The 16,943-nt window shown below is 32.4% G+C and overlaps 1 protein-coding gene across 10 annotated transcripts in view; it reads left to right on the forward strand.

Moving 5' to 3' along the window:
* LOC105834035 (supervillin) overlaps nucleotides 1-16,943 on the forward strand; it is a 41,518-nt gene that overhangs the window by 7,576 nt on the left and 16,999 nt on the right. For 2 of the 10 annotated variants that reach the window (XM_028193572.2, XM_028193573.2), the window contains exons 8-23: nucleotides 398-1,116; nucleotides 1,197-2,543; nucleotides 7,153-7,321; nucleotides 7,460-7,617; nucleotides 7,717-7,958; nucleotides 8,061-8,265; nucleotides 8,356-8,507; nucleotides 10,064-10,537; nucleotides 10,742-10,892; nucleotides 11,131-11,282; nucleotides 11,559-11,831; nucleotides 12,301-12,424; nucleotides 12,553-12,747; nucleotides 12,883-13,160; nucleotides 13,445-13,600; nucleotides 13,765-13,972. In XM_028193572.2, the coding sequence (XP_028049373.1) occupies nucleotides 398-1,116; nucleotides 1,197-2,543; nucleotides 7,153-7,321; nucleotides 7,460-7,617; nucleotides 7,717-7,958; nucleotides 8,061-8,265; nucleotides 8,356-8,507; nucleotides 10,064-10,537; nucleotides 10,742-10,892; nucleotides 11,131-11,282; nucleotides 11,559-11,831; nucleotides 12,301-12,424; nucleotides 12,553-12,747; nucleotides 12,883-13,160; nucleotides 13,445-13,600; nucleotides 13,765-13,917 (4,948 nt within the window). In that variant the 3' untranslated portion in view covers nucleotides 13,918-13,972. Of the gene's footprint in view, nucleotides 1-397; nucleotides 1,117-1,196; nucleotides 2,544-7,152; nucleotides 7,322-7,459; nucleotides 7,618-7,716; nucleotides 7,959-8,060; nucleotides 8,266-8,355; nucleotides 8,508-10,063; nucleotides 10,538-10,741; nucleotides 10,893-11,130; nucleotides 11,283-11,558; nucleotides 11,832-12,300; nucleotides 12,425-12,552; nucleotides 12,748-12,882; nucleotides 13,161-13,444; nucleotides 13,601-13,658; nucleotides 13,711-13,764; nucleotides 13,977-16,943 lie in introns of those variants that run through there. The other 8 variants (XM_028193574.2, XM_036284712.1, XM_028193575.2 and 5 more) reach the window with 8 other exon arrangements.

Here is a 16,943-nt window from a genome sequence, read left to right on the forward strand (position 1 = left end):
TTTGCCTATGTTCAATTATTTGCTTGTACAAACAAGATCTTTGTTTACAATTTTTATCTCAGAAAAAGAATTCAGTTAAATTACAACTTATTTGTATAAAGTAAAAATTATTTTGCAGTGCAAAATATTAACATTTGGCAATTGTAGTAGTAATACACGAGTTTAGTGTAGCTTTGATCCCATGCCAAGTTTAATTATAGATCGTCTAACAATTTTTAAAGTTACCAGAAGTTGAGGATAGTCGTATGCAACGTATTTATGAATAAAGTATTTATGAAAACTTGCCATATTGTCTTGAGCTATAAAAAAATAAGTTTCTCAAGCTTATAAATTATTAATACTCCAGCGTGTTTTATATGTATATATATATATGTGCGTGTGTGTTTTTTTTTTACAGCTCCGGTGTAATTAAAGAAAGTAAGCTATCGTGTGAGGGATCTAATAAGATTAAGCAAATTAGTACAAACAGTATGGAGGAGAAGAATAAGATAGATTCTCATATACATCTTATGAAGATCGATGATGATATGAACTGCGAAGCGACACAAGTTCTTAATCGAATTGATAGGAAAGAAGTGGTAGGAGGAGAAGAGGAAAAAAATGCACAGGGTGTTTATGAGGATTATGCCGTTATTTGTCGTAGCAACAGCGTATCGAAAATGACACAACATTTTAAAGTTCTACAAGAAAAGGCAAAGGCAACGGCTGCTGAAAATGGTTTTCAGCGCGTATCTTCACATAAATTATCGCGTGACATTCAACGTTATCGCGAACGCAAGGTACAAGGTGGCGATAGATTTAATACTCAACCAATAACTTTCAAAGAAGTGCGTGAGGCGGTCTTACAAAATCAGCGCAATGCCGTAACGTTGAGCGATGCGAGAACAACCGATAATGAGTCTGAGCCATCCAAGCTAAGCTTAGCCGAACGCGTGCAACTTTTCAATCAAAAGACCGCGAGCACAGAAACCTCTCCCAAAAACGTTGCGTTCCAGGAAAAGTTTACTCAAAAAAGACGACAGTCTACTCGCTACAAAACACAACCTGTAACATCTGAGGAGGTTGAAGTGGCATCCCGGATATCATCGCTGAACGTAAATCAAACCTTAGTTGAAGGTACGTATTAGCTGGAGATTATTTGTACTAATTTATTAAAATTGTGTACAACAATGAACAAGAAATATTGATTGTTTCAGAAGGACAGTTAAAAGAATGTCGAAGATCGCTTTATTCGCTTGCAACAGCATCTCAACATGATGTACCAAAAAGTATTCTAAAGTCATCTACCGGTTATACGCAAAATTTGTTGCGTGCCAAAAGTCCAGAACTTGAAGGTATAAAATTGGTAAAATCTGTACTTAAGAAAGAATCTGAGGAATTGGAGCAACAGATAGTATTGTTGAATTCTGAGGGATATCCGCGTTCTATTTTAAAAAGTAATTCTTACTTAAGGCAACCAATTCAGACAACGAGTGTTGATGCGATATTCAAAAACGAACGAGGATTATGTAGCGTTGAGAGCTCAAATTTAAACAGCGAGACTGTTAAATTCTGTGAAAAATTAGATTGTTCCAATGTAGCGACTAATCCTAATATGATGAGAGATCCTTGTGATGAGATGCGAGTAACTATTTCTAAGCAAGATGGCGGTAATATGGCGATAAACGAACCCACAGTGCCTTTTCATAAAGCTGTATTATTTCGAAAGGAAAAAATCATTTCAATTGGCATGGATAACTGCAAAATTGATGCAATGTCGAATAGTGTATTAGAAAGACGCAGCAACGAAAGGCACGGCAATTCGTTAGTGGGCAAATCTAATCTGACGTTGAATGTAGGCGACAATAAGGATGACAAAAATGACAACAATGACGATGAGGACAACGAAAAGTCTGTTGATAAAGAAGCAAAAGAAGAAAAGTTAGCAGTGCCAAAAGTGGAGCGGAACGATGATGATAATGACGATAATGACAATGATGAGAACAAGACACATAATCTTATTGTCAATGAAATGTTGACTAGTGCTGTACGATGTTCCATTAATTCGTTGTCCAAAAGTATCAGTCAACACTCTTTAGGCGATGAGAGATGGAAAGTAGCACAGCAACGTGATGTGCCATTTTCAGGACTATGTCGTAGCGCGACGCAGGTAATAGCATCAATAGAGACGAATGAGATTCCCAGTGTGAGTATTGCTGACCGGTTGGCTGCGCTACGTCACAGCGGTAGTACTAAATGGAAACAATGTATGGACGGTGCCAGAGTTGACAAATCGTGCGACGACTCGTTATTCAGTTTGGAGGAAAGTACGATTAAATCGGGCGTACTGGCCGATTGCATTGAGAAGCTTGAATCTGCTGTGGAAAGCTGGAAAAGCAGAATCATAACACCCGACGCGGTTAACTTCACTGTTGCTGGTAAAATGAAAGAAACTCCATCAAAAGATGCCAGTTTGCCCTTCTTTACAGAAGTCATGGCGAACGTTTCAAATCAAAAGAAGAAAGTGCCGCGTCCACAGTGGTACAAAATGAGGAAAGATAAAGGTGAGCCTTTTTACATCTAGGTAAAATAGAATTTCCAAAGAGACATTCCAAAAATATAAACAACTTTTCTCGGACCTGTCGTGTGTTTTAAATGTCTAGTAAGTCTCAAATGTTTAAAATATATATATTTACGAACTCCCGTCAATGACTATTCGACAATTAAAACATTTTTTAATTTAGATTGCTCAATAAGAAATATAATTGAAATATATAGCTTTTTGCTTTGTATAATATTAAGATGAGAATAATCGTTAAAAGTCATCTTTTCAGAATGTAACAATGGCGCGATATCGATGCCTACCAGCCCATGCAAAGATTCATTTTTCGTCATGCATATAAGTTTTTCTAAACCTATTAGCGATGACAGCAGTTGGTACTGATTTTCGTGTTTAAATTTCTATATTTCGATCTTTTTATATATTCCAGCAAATATATTTTGTTGATAACCCGCGCTGTAAAAAGAGATTGATAAAAGATTATATAGAAAATGTTTGCAAAGTACAATATTTTTTCTTTAATTTAACTTTAATTGAAGTTACCTTCTCTAGCATGTAACATCTGAAACAGCTTGTGATAAAATTGTGGTAGTGATTTTTACATCAGCTGAATAAATGTGCAAACACACGGACAAAAATACATATATATACTACAAAAACAAAGGAAACCCTTTGCGTATATCGAAAATTTAGGCTATTTTTAAACCGCTGGGATTTAGCAAAAAATCATTGTAAAAACAAAATCCAAAAAACGTTTTAAAGCTTGAAACTTCTTTTAAACTTCTTTTTGGCGATTTTAGTTATCTTTTTTTTTATGAACATGGCACAATGATGAAGCTTGATCTGTTAAAATGAAAATTTTTAATACGACTTTACTGTACTGCATCTCGCGTGAAAAAATCAGAGAATTTCTGTTATTTGCATCTTGTAGCGAGATCTTCTCTCTTTATTTTGAGTTGTTCAGTGCTGTGCAATTTATTTTGACCGAGTTATAGAGAGTTTAAGAACAAAATGGTTATTTGGACTTTTATCGCTTATTACTCATGAATAGATTAGTGTCCCTTGAATATGGACACTAGGATAGATCAACGTACAGCTCTCCGCAAAAAAACAATGGAAAGCTGAAAGTTTGCACTTTCAAATGCTGATTGATAAGTTAAGAGAAATGTTTAGACAAATTTGACACAAAATTCCACAGAACATTATTGTGGACATATATAAACATATGAGAACGTTTACAAGCAGTAATTGATCAAAGAACGTTAGTGTTTATTACTGAGGAGTAATTGTACTATAAAACTTTGTTTTAGTGATCGTATCCTTCTTCACGACAGTACATTGAATTAAGGGTGGCATCTACATTAAGAGGCCAAAATTAAGCACTTTTTTAATGATTTTTTTCTAATGAACCTAAACAATGGATCTTTTTGCGATTTTCATCATTTATTTTGTATGTCTTTAGGTACTCAAAACAATTTTTATTACAAAATTTTATTTATTTAATTATAAGTTGTAAGCAAAAATGCACAACTATCTTGAAAAATTCCTTCTACACTGCATGCATGATAAAGGAAAAAATCAAAGTTTTTTGTAAAGTTTATGAGTAGTTTCTAAGTAAACCTAAGAAAGCCATACATTTATTATAAAAAATTTATAAAATGGCGCTTAAAAAAAATCGGTTTTTTTGTGAAAAATTTTTGACTTTTTGTAATAACTTTTTTTATATGACTTTTAATTTATATTTTAGGTTCAAATTAAAGATAATTTAATAACCTTTAATTAAAAAAAAAGAAGTGGATCCGTTGATTAGTTTTTTTTTAAATCATGCACGCAGTTTCGAAAAAAGGGGTTTCGAGAAAAACGCGTTTAAAGTTTCCGATCAAAGAAAAAGGTTGATAAAAGCTTGCTAATGATTGTTTATCCATACTTTTCGATTAATCTGCTATCCCTGTTCCATATAAAATGTCTTTAGTGTCCTCATACAATTCATTCTTCTCCAACAGCCGTTGTTCGTCGTAAGTACGCGTTTCCTGCACAACAGATCTGTTACGACGATTTTGGCTAGTCGTGCGATTTTCGTTTATTCTATTCACAACATCTCTTTATACTGATCCAATAACTATTTCCATGACATGATTCTTAGACCCGACAAATAGCCTTCATTGAAAATTCCAGCAGTTATATAGGCAGTTTCAATGATTTTGCGGCCGTGATGGAAATGTTTTGGGGCAAGTCACCAAATCGTCGCATTAAAACTTTCATTGGCATTTTGTGTATACCCACCTAAACCTAAACCTAAACCTAAACACCTCTCAGTAATTCTTTCTCAACAAGCAATGTACCTTTTCAAAGACCGTTTGAGATTTTTACTTGCCGTCTCGCTCGGAGCGCCCGGGACATGCGCACTGCACATGCTCATTTCGGTCTGATACAATTTGAATCTATACTTGGGACGTCAGAAGCATGTTCTACGGATAAAATACTATTGATTTAAGCAAGAAAAAAAATCGATTTTTTTTACCCTCTAGACGCCCTCCTTAAATAAAAACCGTAAAATGTGCGATTTTTTACGTAATTTTTGAACGCAATTTGTTGTTATAAAAAAATTTATGAAAAAATTAATAATAGCATTTGAAAGTGCAAACTTTCAGCTTTCCAACGGTTTTTTTGCTGAGCACTGTATGTTAATGTGTGCACGAGTAACAAGCGATAAAAGTCAAAATAACAATTTTTTCTTAAAATCCCTTAATAACTCAGTAAAAAAAATTGCACAGCAATGAACAACCACTTAAAATAAAGGGAAAAGATTCCGCTGCAAGATGCAAATAACAGAAATTCTCTACGATTTTTTTCCCGCAAAATGCAGTGCAGCAAAGTCGCATTAAAATTTTTTATTTTAACGGATCAAGCTTCATCATTGTGTCACGTTCATAAAAAAAGATAACTGAAATTGCCAAAAAACGTTTGAAAGAAGAATGTCAAACTTCAAAACGCTTTTTGGAATTTGTTTCTACGATGATTTTTTGTTAAGTTCCAGCGATTTGAAAATAGCCTGAATATATTTCTAAACAAAATTAACGCATCATACCCAGTGAACACAGTAATATAGCAGCAGTGTAACAGTAATGTAACCGAATATAACAGGTTACGTTACTCTGAAATTACACGTAACTTACATGTAAGTTACAATTTCCGACTTAGCAATATAACATGTTATAATTACATGTTATCTAACCGTTACACAGCAGTTACAAAAAAAAATAAAATAAAATACAAATTTCATTTTTAAAAAATTATTTTTATTAACAGCACATACTACATTTAGAATAAATTTTTATTAATTAATTAAATTTAAATTATGTTATTTTTTATTTTATTCTTACTTGCCGCTGCTAGGTTTGAACCCGGGACCTTAGGATGACGAACCTTGTACTCTACCTGCTACGCCAATTTGACTCATCGATATGGGTACTTGTTATTGTCTACATATACCTATATGTTATAAACTGACGCAACTATATTATTTTTTATAAAAGCAATTAAATTTTGCAAAACATTAAAAATAAATAGCATTAATTTATTTACTTATTAATTTTATTGTTAAACTTATCTTTTTCCATAACCTTAATAATAATTTGATGGAAATTGCGATCTATTTAGCACTAATCTTTGAAGCGTTCAAATGATTAATTAGATGGTTAACTATATAGATCGTAATTCTAAGAAAAATTGAATAGTATACATTTATTATTTTGTTTTTGTTCAGCACATGATGAATTTAGATTTTGTGCATTTTTTGTGCGCAGTAATTGTAGACAAACCGTTATTTTAAAAAACATTATCTTTATAATAATTTTTTTTATTATCAAATAGATCTGTCATTTAGGATGTTATAAAATGTTGTCTGATTTCTGAGTCAACTACGACGCATCGTTCCGTAATAACATTGATACGAACGTGTTATGTTACGATTATACAATTTTTGTTGAATAACTGTAACGCCAAAACGATGTATAACAGCTATATCACTTGCGTATAACAAATATTACGTAACAGGTTATTTCCATGTTATACAGCACCTACATATCACAAGAATAACAATGTTAAATTACATGTAACTTCCATGTTATATTGCCGCTATAAAATGTGTTCACTGGGTAATATTTTATTCACTTTTTTGTTAAAATTTTTAATTTTTAATCTTTTTAATGCATATTTAATAATATATAATATAATAATATCCATAAATAATATGTAATTTATTTATCAATATATAGTTTAGACTTCTGTCACTTAATAACTTGATGTGTTAACTTGTCTAGTGGCGTTTTTGACCGGTGCTGGGTTAATCCGTTTCAGGTTCTTTTCCTCTAGAACTGACCAATCACAGTTATTCCTTTCTTCAGAAAAATGGTTGTGATTGGCCTTATGACGTCATTAATCGCTCCCAGAGCGATTAACTCAAGCTGGTCAAAAACGCTACTAGACAAGTTGACACATCGAGTTATTAAGTGACATATATAGTTAAAAACGCTATAGGAGTGTATGTAATTATGCGTGTGTGCGTGCGTGTGGTGAAATTAGTTTATTATATTTATTATTATAATTTGTAGGTGAAGAGTATACAACGGAGCATGTTTTATCACCGAGTGTTTCAGTACCTAAAACGGATGATGAAACGTTTACTTCTTTCTTTAGCGGTGTGTCGCTAGAAAAGTGTGGGACCGAGTGTTTTAATTTAGATGAAAGCGACTTTGATATAATCACACCACAATCCAAATTGTAAATTTTTGTTTTTTTATTATACTTGTGCAAAAATAAAAGAAAAAAAAGAAATAAAAGAAAAAAGTTAATTTAGAGAATTATTCAAAATATTGATGTATGTAAATATAATTGTAATTAAAATTATTTTCCTGACAGATTAGTACAAAAGCGGAATATACGAATGCAACGTCGACGGGCTACTTCAAGAAATCCCCTTAGAGTTCTCGCGGCACGAACTGATTTGAAATCGGAATACACTGAAATTCATACGAATCTAGTCACGAAAATAATGAAAAATTCAAATATAAGAAAACGTAAGCCTATATCTAGAATTCTCTGTCACATTTTATATTAATTTTCATGTTTTTATTTTAAATTATAATTAAGATTAAAATCTTTGATCGATATTTTAGTTGCCGAAAGTTCATCTTTTACTGTCGAGGCTCTCGCCGGATTGGCTTCTATCGAAGATTTTAGTACGGTGACTTTGAGAAATGTGTCGGAAACAAGCATGTCTATAAATAAGTTGCAACCATATAAAGACATAATGTTGATATTGATTAAAGGAAGACGACATGTTCAAGTTAGATTGGTTGAACCTATCGCTGACAGTATCAATACTGGTGATAGTTATATACTAGTAACAAAATCAGAGGTAATGATAAAAAAATAATGAGTAGAATACGTAAAACATTTACGCACATTCTTTGCTATTATTTTTCCTGATTGACAAAACTGGGCTTTTGACGAATCGCAGATTTTCAACTACATAGGGAAATACAGTAACATTATCGAGAAGACTCATGCCGCTGAAATCGTATTGAGTATTCAACAACAAAAGGATCTAGGATGCCAAGCGATCGAAGTAATCACTATAACTGATGATAAACTAATTTGCTCGAAAAATGAGGTTAACAAGTTTTGGGATTATCTTGGCGTAGTCAACAAGGAAAAACTAACCAGTATGTTCCTTCTATTTTTGCAACGTATAATGTTATTTTTGTATATCATTACATGTGAACATCAATGGTGTATTATAACAATATCTACAGTTGTTGAGGCTGGTCATCCTGATGAAGATGAATTGTATGAATCTGCTATTATCGATACAAATATGGTGTACGAATTGAAAGGTGAACAATTAGTATCGTACGAAAAATTCTGGGGTACGCTTCCAAAAATAGAAATGCTTGATAAGAATAAGGTAATTGTGGATCTTTTTAATTATTTTTTTTATGACGGAGAAGAATCTTCATGAATACTCAGACATCCGGAAAGGGCGAAAATGCCGGATTCTCGCCCCCTACCCCTGTGCTAGTCACAGGAAGTGCAACGGGCGGACCTACTGGCTAAACCCACTCCGAATAGCAGTACCGGGGCATAACGGGGCGATCCGGGAACTGCAATTGCATTTCTTTCGGATCACCCCATCTCCTAGGGTACAAGTACCCCTCAAATACCAGAGGCGGAGGAAATTCATTCCCAACCCTTACGGCGAAATAGAGCCATCTTCCATCATCCCTGCCGCTCCTTTACTTGGAGAGTGGGAACGACGCCCAGACTCTCGAGTCCGAAGCGTCGACCCTCGAGAGCTCCCCGGCGGAGGACGCAACTCTCCCGCTAGATCCCCCAATGTTGGGCATGAGGCGGCCAAGTTTAGTGGCCAGTTATGAGAAATGCTCCTTAAATCGCCAAGTCGCATCCAGGGTCAACCCAAGGTATTTAACATACCGTCCGACCCGGACACAGGTGCTCCCCACCCGAACTTACCCTGGACGGCCGCCAAGGAATATCATGGCCTCCTTGTCAGTCGACACTGTCAGGCCGAGGGCCCGGATCTTGCGCACCGTGCACGCCACTGCGTCCCCACTCCGGGCCATCATATCCCATCTCTTCTCTCCCGTAGCCGCGGTGTCATCAGCGTAGCACACCGCGATGTAACCCCGGGGAAGAGGGTTTACTAATACGCTATCATACGCGAGGCTCTACAAGAGTCACCTTCTAACGGTTCTCCCATCCCGGTCCTCTCAGGCAAGACACCGGTCCTCTATCACACGCCTAAAGTAAAGGGGGGGGGGGAGCCAAATCTCCGCATTGCCCCCTGATCATCTTTCAAGGCAGGGAGTTGAACGCGTTTTTTATATCCAACAAGATTATTAGCAACTCCTTGCCTTCGGATCTTTCTAATTCTAAAGTGGGTGAATGTAATACAAATAATATGTAATTTGACACATAAAACTTTTGCATGATTAGATTTATAAAATTACTATATTTTTTTTCATTTTTTGTTTTTCTCTCTCTGTTTAATTCAGTTTTCTTTATACATATATTATTTTACGTATTTAAATAATAAATTTTTAAAATAATTAATAGAACCCGGTTTTCTCTCTCTAATCAGAATTTTTTAAATATTAGATTGGTTTTAATTTTGATAATGCATTTTGAGAGAAATAAACAAATACAGTAAAACGTGAAAAATAAATAATTTATTTTAAAAAGTCTTTATAGAATTATATCTCATAAACGTAATTTATGTAAGAGTTTGTGATGATAAATTGATGATTACTCTAAAAACATTTTTTGAAAAATTTGGTACAAAATTGGAAGTTTTCACAAATTATTTGTGCACAAATTATTTTGCGATGATTCATAAATTTCTTGTAAATAATTGCGTTTTGTAATTGAATATTTATAAGAACTACATTTTCTAAGAACTATATAAAAGATTATATTGTATGCCTGTTTTTTTATCTTATAAAGATTTTGGTGTTCGATTTTGGTACTGAGATGTATATTTGGAGCGGCAAAGGAATTTCAGCGGATAAAAAGAAACTTGCTACGCAGCTGGCCACAGAAATGTGGAACAATGGATACGATTATAGCGAGTGTACTGCCTGTCCGATTAACGCAGCCCGTATGATTGGTAATCGGAACAACAATTCGCGTACTAGCCCACTCGCGAAATTCGCCAAAAGTAGACCTGAATGGTGTTTACTCGCTAAGTTGACGCAACACGTTGAAACAATACTATTTCGAAAGAAATTTCTCGATTGGCCTAATGTTATTGGTACGACAAAAACGCGATGTCGAAATGATGATGCGCGACAAATCGATGGTGCCATAACTGTGCAACTAGATGAAAACGACGATATGTGGCTATCAAAGTCTACTCCAGTCGATTTTATTCTAGAGGGCTGTCATTTAGGCAGAGGCACTGGTTGTTACGACAATGAAGTAATTTATTCTTTTATTAACACATTACAAACAGTATTTTTGTCAAATATTATTGAAAACGAGATATATTAGTTTTTAAGTAATTTATTAAATTCCGTTGTTCATCTGTTTAATGCATTTTTATAAAAAAACACTTTTTGATAATCAACGCCTGCGATTTAGGTGAATTTAATTGGTCAATAATTTTATTTAATTTGATTGTAGTTGAAAAAAGAATATATTGTTGCTACAACGAGCATTATAATATGGCATATCGATGAATTTTCACATACACTTTTGGACGGATCATCTATTGGTCAATTTTATTCTAGTGATAGCTACATCGTTCATTGGACGTATTCCGTCACAATTACTGGTGAGTTGTCTGCTAACTTCATGGAATTGAAAAACGTATCGACTATAAAAAATTCGACTATCTTAAATTCATATTTTCGATGAAAAATAAACAATGTATTTTTTTTTCTCTTTTGTAAGCATTAATTTTGTATAAGGCGTAATCTTCATTTTTTTAAGAATATGGATTTAAGATAGTTTAGAAATTTTTTAATTATGTAATTATACATTTGTTTTACATTTGTTTATTATACCCCTAGGCAGAGAGCTCAGTGGTTTGCCATCTAAGCACTTGGCTAAAGGTCGCGATAGATCTGTGTACTTTATTTGGCAAGGTCGAAATGCATCCTTGAATGAACGAGGTGCCGCGGCATTATTAACGGTCGAATTAGATAGCAATCGAGGTCCTCAGGTGAGGACAGTAATGTGCAGTTCAAATTTGTCAAATTGCAATTATTTTGTTTAATTGAAATTATCTTAATATCTATTAATACACAATAATGGCTGTATATTATTAATAGTAACTTTTATTTTTTACCTGAACTTTGCAATTTTGCTTTCTAACGATTAATATTTTTTATCGGAAAAATAGTCTTACTCTTATGTCCACTAAAAATAAAATATTAGAAATATCAAGTATCAAGAAATATTTTGTAATTGTTTAACCTTGTGTTACATTTTTTTGCAGATTTATGTTGTTCAAGAACACGAACCAGCTGTTTTTTTAAATTTATTTGCTGGAAGAATGGTGATACATAGTGGCAAGAAATCTGAGAAAAAATGTGAAAGACGTTGGAGATTGTACATATGTCGAGGAACTTTAGAGAATGAGACATTCTTAACTGAAATCCCTTGTAGTACTCGACAATTGAGAAGTAGAGGTTCCTTCATATTACTAGATACCGAAAATGCAAAACTATATATCTGGCATGGGAACAATTCCTTGTATCATATTAAAGAAGTATGTTTTCTACAAAATTAATATAATAATTGATATACTTATGCATTACTTAATATATGTGCATGGACAAAGAGTTTAACATTGTAGTTTTCATATTTAACGAGCTATTGAGTTTTTATAACTTAGAACAAATAAAATCAGTAGAATTTAGGCAGTAATGTAATGGATTAATCACAATCTAAAGAAATTTTTAAGAAGATAAAATTATTTCGAAATAATTTATGATTTATAAATTTATGATTTATTCTATTATATATTATAAATAGAAACTTATAGTAAATTGGAGTAATTATGATTAAAAAATGATGATACTTAATCTGACTCATTTTCTTTTGTTTTCTATCGCTTTCTTCCTCATTTAGTGACTATTCTGTTCTTTTTAAAAATTTATTTATTATTTGTTATATGTTTCTTTGCCCTTGTTCTCATTTGTCTCTCTAATTTTTCACTTTCTCCTATCTTTTTGTAGAATGCAATAAAAGCTGCAAATAAATTGAAAGAAAATCGACCTGAAGAAGCTGGATTATCAAACAAAAGTAACATACAAATATATGAAATACAAGAAGGTTCGGAATCTGAAGAATTTAGTAATGGTGAGTATAAAGCTTAGTGAAAAGTTGACATTTAAACTAGGACACACACACTTTTGAATTGATTGTCTTATTGAAAAATTATGTATTGTCACAAAAAAGTTGTAAGAATGTATTCGGCATTTTTTTAGCATTAGGTGGTATGAATAGAAAATTGTATTGGTCTTTAGAAACAGTTGAAATACAAGATCATACTCCAAAGCTTTATCATTTATACAGTGTTTCTAAAAAATTCCGCGCAACGGAAATACTTTGTCCATATCGTACAGATCTGATAACACCATTTCCTTTCTCACAAGATGATTTGTATCAAGCAAACCAGCCAGGTAACCTTTAAAGGTGTCTTTTATTTAGTCAATATTTTAATCAATTTTTTATTAGAAAGCTGTATGAAAAATTTTAACAAAATTATTTATTCGTATTAGAAGCCCTTTTTTTTCATCTGGTCTTACAACTTTCAGCCTTATTTTTATTGGATGACAAGAATATGATTTGGATTTGGCAAGGGTGGTGGCCTGATAATGGAACCGAAGATCAATCCGGAAGTAAAACTGTTCGCTGGCAGGCTGAAAGGAGAGCGGCAATGATGATAGCGATACGATATTGGCGAAAGACTCGAAACGTACAAGCAACGAATCTTCCAATATACTTAATATGGGCTGGTTTAGAACCGTTACAATTTATAAATCTTTTCCCAGAATGGACGTATCGGGATGACGTTGCTGAATTAAATATAGAGGTACATTTAAACATTAAAAAAAGGACGTGTCATTTTTTTGCTGATCTCAAAATATAGATCAAACTTTTCAAAACAATTACTTTATCTTATATTTTAGATATATTAGATAACTGTATTACACACACACACGCGCGCGCGCGCGCGCGCGCGCACGCACGCACATACACGATCAATAAAAGGAAAAATCAATATATTTTGATTGTGTGATTTAACATATTTCCATAAAATGTAAATATATACACAACATAAGTATATAATAACAACTTTCTCGAACATATTATTAGGATGGTCGGAATCCAGGAGAAGTATTAATTGTGGAAAATGAATTGACTCGTCTAACGCAAAGCACATATCTTCCTGCTCAGCTGTTACAAAGACCTCTACCTGACGGAGTCGATCCAACACACCTCGAATTGTATTTATCTCAACAACATTTTCAAGTTAGTATTACAAACTAATTAATAGATTGAATACTCATGATTTACGAATATAGTTTAGCATTTATTAGCAGGTTACTTTTAACATGTGTATTTAAAACGTATACAAGTATTTTAACTATAATAATGTAAGGCAGTGCTCAGAGATAGTTGCCCTTTTCGGGCAGATTTCAGAGATGACGCCTATAGTTCCCCACTACTTGTTGACGGCCAAGCCGCCGAACGCACGTGAACGCCTCAGGCGAGTCCCTATAAAGAAGTATACTGAAGGGGTTGTATCTAAAATATTTTTCTCGTTAAATAATTTTTATTTTTATTAAATAATTAAATATTGAAAACTTTATTATTGATATTATGTATATAAAGCTATTATATACATATATAATATATGTTATAATAATAGATTTTTTATGAAATATAATTACAATTGTGTCAATAGCTTTTTACATTACCCGTGAGGTACTACCCAGTGAACACGTTTTATAGCGGCAATATAACATGGAAGTTACATATAATGTAACATTGTTATTTTTGTGATATGTAGGTGCTATATAACATGGAAAATATGTTATGTAACATTTGTTATACGCCAGTAATATAACTGTTATACATCGTTTTGGCGTTACAGTTATGTAACAAAAATTGTATAATCGTAACATAACACGCTCGTATCATTGTTATTACGGAACAATGCGTCGTAGTTGACTCAGAAATCAGACAACACTATAACATCCTGAATGAGATTCATTTAATATTAAAAAAAATATTATAAAGATAATGTTTCCAAAAATAACAAAATCTAAATTCATCATGTACTGAACAAAAACAGGATAATAAATGTACTATTCAATTTTTCTTAGAATATATGATCTATACAGTTAACAATCTAATTAACCATTTGAACGCTTCAAAGTATTAATGCTAAATAGATCGCAATTTTCATAAAATTATTAAAGTTATGGAAAAAGATAAATTTAACAATGAATAAGTAAATATTTTATTAAAGATAAAGTAAATTAATAAGTAAATAAATTAATGTTATTTGTAATGTTTTGCAAAATTTAATTGCTTTTATAAAAAATAATATAATTGCGTCAGTTTATAACATATAGGTATATGTAAACAATAACAAGTACCCATATCGATGAGTCAAATTGGCGTAGCAGATAGAGTACAAGGTTCGTCATCCTAAGGTCCCGGGTTCAAAATCTACCAACGGCAAGTAAGAATAAAATAAAATATAATTTAAATTTAACTAATTAATACAAATTTGTCCTAAATTTAGTATGTACTGTTGATAAAAATAATTTTTTAACAATAAAATTTTTATTTTATTTTATTTTTTTCTAGTTGCAGTTTAAAGATATCCGATTTAAGAAATTTTTTAGATATCAGTTTCATGATATCTTTCTGTTCTCAAAGAACGGCGCATTGGTTAACATTCTGACATCATTATGTCATCTTTTAGAAGTCTGTTTATGTTATCATTTTCAGAAACAGGATATGTGTATTATGTGTGAAACGGAACGCATGTAACTGTTATGTGACGGTTAGATAATATGTTATATTGCTGAGTCGGAAATTGTAAGTTACGTGTAACGTCAGAGTAATGTAACCTGTTATATTCGGTTGTATTGCTGTTACATTGCTACTATATTACTGTGTTCACTGGGTATTGTTTGATATGGTTTTTTTATAGTGGTTTCCCCAGTAGGCCTATTCCATCAATAATAAAATGTTATAACTTAGCAAACAAGAAAGCAACATTTTTATAAAAAGAAAAGAATAATTTGAAAAAACTGAAGCCAATTCTATCATTTAATATGAATTAATTTAATACATAAAAATCTAATGCGGTCTTCTAGGACTATCTAGGTCGTTTGCACGATTTTACTAAGGATCGTATATCTACAGATATTTTAGAACTAACTCGCATCAGGGATGATAATGTTTCATCGCTTAAAGAAGAACGTTTTTCTGTTTTCGTAAATTTTATTTTTGAAAAAGAACACTCACATAAATATGTAGACCCAAACATTGAGAAAATTCGAAGACAGAAATTTTTTTTAAGTGGATAAGGTGATATATCTAAAATTTTGAAAAATTAGACTCTTTTCTAACCGTGTTTTAAGAGCAAGATCGCATTGCAAATCACAAAACTCTGTCTGAAGTTCTAAACTTTGTTTCTCGATTTCTACAGTGAGAGGGTTTTCAAAAAGTACTAAATCTTTCCTTAGTATTTCGAAAACTGAAATATTGAATTGATTTATTAAAAAATCAATGACATAAGTTTGTTTTCTAAAATTACAATTTTTACCGTATTCTTTAAAAAGAATTTTGGAAGAAGTGAAAAAAGTGAAAAATATTATTTTCTAAATAATTCTTAAATAATTGAAGCTTTCTATAAAAGGAATCGATATGGTTAATTAATTGCAAAATAATTTGATTCGTCTTTTGTAACTTTAAATTTAACATGTTTAAATGATTTGTCATAAGGTCAGTTGTTAAAGCAAGTTTGCAAAGAGAATCTAAATCTTTGAAAAAATTTTTTAATGTATCAAGTTTTGGAGGAAATTCTTGTTGTAAGAAAAGGAAGATCTCATTTCTTATTACAAAAAATTTTTCCAAACATTTTCCTGCGCTAAGCCACCGAACTTCGCAATACCGAGATACATCTGTATAAGTTGCGTTATGCTCTTCAAGAAAGTGTTGAAACTTTTGGTGACTAAGAAATTTGTGATTGTCTTTAATTGTGTTAACAATTTTTGTTACTATTTGATTTGCGATACATATAGTTTTACAACTTTCAAAAACGTTTTTTGATGAATTATGCAATGAATTACAGGGATTTTTAAACCCTGCTTCTTTAACTGACCAATGAATCTGTTTTTTGACCCTGTCATTGCTTTTGCATTGTCAGTTACGATAGCTGAACATTTTGAGAAATCAAAATCAAATTTTTTTAGAGTTTGGTTAACAGCTTCAAAGATATCAATACCCGTTGTACTATGAACTCGAACAAAATCTAAGAGCTCCTTGACACATGAAAAATCATTTTGCACGATTCGAGCAAAAATGCTCAATTGACTTGTATGCTGATTATCAGTGCTCTCATCGAGGCATAACAAAAAGAAGGAACAAGATTCTAATAAAGTTTTTTTGTTTTCTAAAGAAAAAGCGATATTATATACTCGCGATTTAACTGCCTCGTTACTTAGTGGAATACTAGCAGCTTCTTCAAGAGTCAACGAATTTCCGAATGACTCTACTGCTGCGATAATGCATTCCTTTACAAATTTCCCTTCAGTAAACGGTTTAGAATTTTTCACAATAAGATTCGAAATGG

This window comes from Monomorium pharaonis, chromosome 3 (genome assembly GCF_013373865.1).
Source record: "Monomorium pharaonis isolate MP-MQ-018 chromosome 3, ASM1337386v2, whole genome shotgun sequence".
In the NCBI taxonomy this organism is placed as follows: domain Eukaryota; kingdom Metazoa; phylum Arthropoda; class Insecta; order Hymenoptera; family Formicidae; genus Monomorium; species Monomorium pharaonis.